The 4,430-nt window shown below is 44.8% G+C and overlaps 1 protein-coding gene across 1 annotated transcript; it reads right to left on the bottom strand.

Annotated features, from left to right (window-relative positions):
• Positions 1-1,376: 1,376 nt before the first annotated feature.
• On the bottom strand, positions 1,377-4,005 carry LOC133916565 (deoxymugineic acid synthase 1). The gene is made up of 4 exons (XM_062360294.1): positions 3,635-4,005; positions 2,204-2,447; positions 1,897-2,076; positions 1,377-1,796 (listed from the first exon to the last, which is right to left on the bottom strand). The coding sequence occupies exons 1-4, from the start codon at positions 3,943-3,945 to the stop codon at positions 1,572-1,574; spliced, it is 960 nt and encodes a 319-aa protein (XP_062216278.1). The 5' UTR covers positions 3,946-4,005; the 3' UTR covers positions 1,377-1,571.
• Between the last annotated feature and the right edge of the window lie 425 nt (positions 4,006-4,430).

Consider the following 4,430-nt stretch of genomic DNA (forward strand, 5'->3'; position numbering starts at 1 on the left):
TGAATTGATTTAGGATTTAATTTGAGCATATTGATTATGGACTAACTGGAATTAGAGTTAGAGATATATATTTCTTTATCTTATGGTGTGCAGACTGGATGCAACTTGACGGTCGATGGCAGGATGATCGGGGCTATACGGAGTGTTTGGTGCCAGACAATCAAGGAGACCGGACGGAGTTAAAGGTGATCCTAGCTGAACACGTAAAGATCAATCAAAGCATAGAAGTCAGATGGAGATGACGTGTTGACAAAGTCAAACGAAATGGATGTCGGTGCAAGTGATAAGGCAGCCCGAGAAATCAGGAGCGGGAGAGACTTGCCGGTGGTCAGGATCGCAAAACAGAGTACACGCGTTGACATCGGAGCGCTTGCTTAAGGTGTAAGCAAATGGGGAGTCATGCTTTGAGAAGTGTGATAAGGTTTCGCGGTTTGGTCTCAAAATCGTGGAATGACTGGAGGAGTACGTGGTACCATCGTGAAGCTTATTTTGAAGCGAAGCTAAGTCGTGAAGACGGCGCGGTCGTCCAATGAATCTAGAAGAAAAATAGATCAAAATACCTTCGATGGTAGATGAAGTGTACTATAAGAGAGAAGTATTTTAGAAAAAAAAAGCTAAGAAATTTATAGGTTAAATTTTTTAGACTTATAAATATAGGGGTTGGGCTATATGAGGAAATAAACCAAACATTTTGAGCCACTTGTGTCATTCATATGAGAGCCTCAGTGCTAGTGTTTTAAAGGAGAGGAAGATAAGTGCTTATCCTATGTATTAGGTAAGAGTTTTGTGAGAAAAAAATATTTGTAATCTACTTAAAATAGGGTTGACCACTGCTACAATAAAGCTTATTTTTCTTAATGTTATTATGCTCACCTCCTTCTAGTTTCACTCTATTGGCCACCTTGTAAGTTTGCAAGTTTTTCGATTTACAGATTTGATTTTTGACTAAAATTTTAGTATCTTCTAAGGTTATTCTTCTTATTGATAGAGACATAAAATTCACATACACATGTTTATATAATGGGGTTTTAAATTTACTTATTTCTAGATAATCAACTTGGAGAGTTTCGTTGCTCGATGTTCATCTTTTCTTGTTTCCTTTGTAAGTTATGATCTTTCGAGTGCTAAGATACATAGATTGATCTAAAATAAAACATATAGTTCATATAACATCATAGAGTCGTATTATCTTAATTTTCTTTTATTAAAATTTCTTTTTATTTTTGGTTTCGTTTGAGTTTTGAGGTGTATTAGATGATCCAAATAGAAAGAAACTATCGATTTCAAAATAAATTTTATTGAGACGTCTATTCACTCACTCTCTAGTCACCAAACTCATTCCTACACTATCCGATCGGTAACCGTGTAATTAGTGGTGGTTCCAGCAAATCCTTTATTTAACTTGTTGTAAAAACAAATTTTATTGGAGGGGGGTCGGTGTGAAACCGTTCTCCGACAAGCCATCCTGGCCAGGAAAGTCGAATGCCGACACACACAGGCTAGGCTGCACTGCAGGAGTGAACCATGCAATCCATAGCCAGCTCGCCAATCTGTGATGGCAGCTACTGATGTTAAATCTCGCCATCCCAGAGCTCTTCGAGGGACTTGTATGGCCCGTGCTCGGAGACGTAGCGGCGGCCCAGGTTGATCTTCCGCTGGGGGATCTTGCTGATCCGCTGCCTCTCCTCCTCCGTCAGCTCCCAGTCCACGATGTCCAGGTTCTCCTCCATCCGCGTCTCGTCGAAGCTCTTCACGATCAGGCAGTCTCCCTGCTCGTACACCCATCTCAGGCACACCTGTTGCATCCATCACGCATGTATACACCATTCAGTGACCAGCTCGTGCGTTGCTTTAGGTAATTCAGTTAGGTAACGAGGTCACGTTCTATCTACGTGCCTGTGCCACAGTTTTGCCCTTGGACTTGGCGATCTCGTGCAGGACGCCGGAGTCCATCACCGAGTCGCTCCCCCAGTGCGTACCCTTGGCTCCCAGAGGCGAGTAGGCGCATAGCTGAATGCCCTTCTCCCTGCAGAACTCCCTCAACTTCCTCTGCTGCCACACAGGGTTTACTTCAACCTGCGTGCGTCACAACCAAAACACAAACTTTTCAGATATCACTTCAACAGATAGTGATCACCAAATTTATGAAGAAAAAAAAAATGTTCGGGTCAATGACAGAACTACTTGGGAATGCATGGACGACCTGGTTGACGGCGGGAGGGATGGTGGCGAAGGAGAGCAGGGTCTCGAGCTTCTTGCAGGTGAAGTTGCAGACGCCAATGGCCTTGGCGAGGCCCAGCCTGTGGCACTCCTCCATGGCCTCCCACACGGCCTGCATGTCGAACGGCTCGAAGTCCTCGGGCGTGAAGGGGGCCGTGAACCTCCCGGGCTTCATGCACACGGGCCAGTGGATCATGTACAGGTCCACGTACTCCATCTGGAGATTGCTGCATGCGCATATGATCTCGGTCAGACTCAGACAGATGTTAATCAATCGATAAACCACTTGATAACTATTTTTTTACTTATTTTTTTTAATATGAACCACTTGATAACTGATATACGACCAAACTTCTATTTGAAACTATAGCTTTGATTGATAGGTGTGCTCTGGACAATGGTGCATGGGCTATATGCACGAGAGTCAAGTCCCTACTGGATTTCTATAGGAACAGAGTAACATGTGAGTCCACCGATCGTGGTGAAATCAAAAGTACAGCACAGTGTTTGATTGCTTCCTTTTTTTATTTCGGTTTTTATATGTATCTCTTGAGTGTTTTTTTTTTTTTTGTTTTGCTTATTTATCAAACTTGTTCAGAATTGCTAATTGTCAAGTGCATGAAATCCAGTTAGACTTTACTTGGCTTCCGCATCCATCCGATTCTGCTTCTAGATGAGTGTGTTTCGAAGGGGCTAAAAGGCGACTGAAAACATTATGTTTTCAGTTAACCGAACTCTAGACAGCCTGAATTTAATTCATTGGGTTTAATGAATCTTCGATTTTTGTTCGGTCCACACAAACATAAACATAGGATGACACAAAAGTTGAGTGATATATAGTTTTCATTCGAAAGATTCATATACGAGCTCTCTCTCTCTATATATATATAGTCCATGAATGTTGGGGGCTGAACCAGTATACTTGAAAGATGCCTAAAAAAATTACCCGTTCCAAAGTCTGAGTATTGCATGTACCATCAGTTTGGCTTTGGGATGTTCAAAGCAAAAATGTCGTATTTTTTGGTTTTGATTTTGGTTTTGGTTTTGGTTTGGTACTCCACCAAACCAGATGTCTAAAACAACATTTAAAAAAAAAAAGTCTAAAACAAAATGTGTTATTCTGATGGGCCGACGCGAATCAGTATTAAATACTAACCGTAACTGTCTCGATTACTTGGCCCTAATAATGGTTCCTAAATCACCAACCTGTTCTTATCTCCGTGCTAATTGCTAAATGAATTCTCGTGTAAGCTATAGAACACAGGGGAACGTTTCACGCGATTTTATTCCCTGTCCCAAATCCCAGTCAAACCATCAGCAAATCTCAAATCTCGTCTCTGACATCAATAAGATCTCCGTCGCCTTCAGCACATCAGTATACCATCCGTCACGACGAAGGGAAGGGAAAGCGTACCGGAGCGTCTGCCTGAGGGCGGGGAGGACCCTGTCGCGGTGCGCGTCGGCGCACCAGACCTTGGAGGTGATGAAGAGCTCGTCGCGGGAGGCGATGACCCCCGTCCGCACGGCCTCGGCTGCGGCCTCCCCGATGGGCGCCTCGGTCGCGTAGTGCGCGGCGGTGTCGAAGTGGCGGTACCCGAGCTCGATGGCGCGGAGCACCGCGCGGCGGACCGGCTCCGGGCGCGGGCCCTGCACCGCCGTGCCCAGGCCGATGCGCGGCGGCAGGCGGCACGCGGCTCCTCCGTTCGTGCTCATGGTCGCAGCCATTTTCTCTACCGGTGCGGTGCGCGTTGCAGCGTCTAGGGATGTGCCGACGTTTGGGGTGGGGTGGGGGGGGGGGGGGGAGGGGGTGGGGCGAACTCCGTGCGGTGCGACTTGGTTGGTGCCGGATGCCCGGATACCGGCGCGGCATATATACAGCTCTGGGCGACGGCACCAATCATATGGGGCTCGGTTCTTCCTGACCTCGTGAGAAGCATGCGGGACCAGTGCAAAAATGGGAGCGTCTAGTTATCATTATCATGCGCAAGATTATTTACTCCTAAATCATTCGATTTTCTTGTCCGTTCGATGGCCCAAGGTCCACCAGCCTCCTAGTTTAACTTCACCGCATTCGCCTTTAACGTCTCAGAAACCAAATTAATATATATATATATATATATATATATATATATATATATATATATATATATATACATACATACATACATACACACACATATATATATATATGATGAGTAATTGATAAGATT

This window comes from Phragmites australis, chromosome 4 (assembly GCF_958298935.1).
Source record: "Phragmites australis chromosome 4, lpPhrAust1.1, whole genome shotgun sequence".
Lineage (NCBI taxonomy): Eukaryota > Viridiplantae > Streptophyta > Magnoliopsida > Poales > Poaceae > Phragmites > Phragmites australis.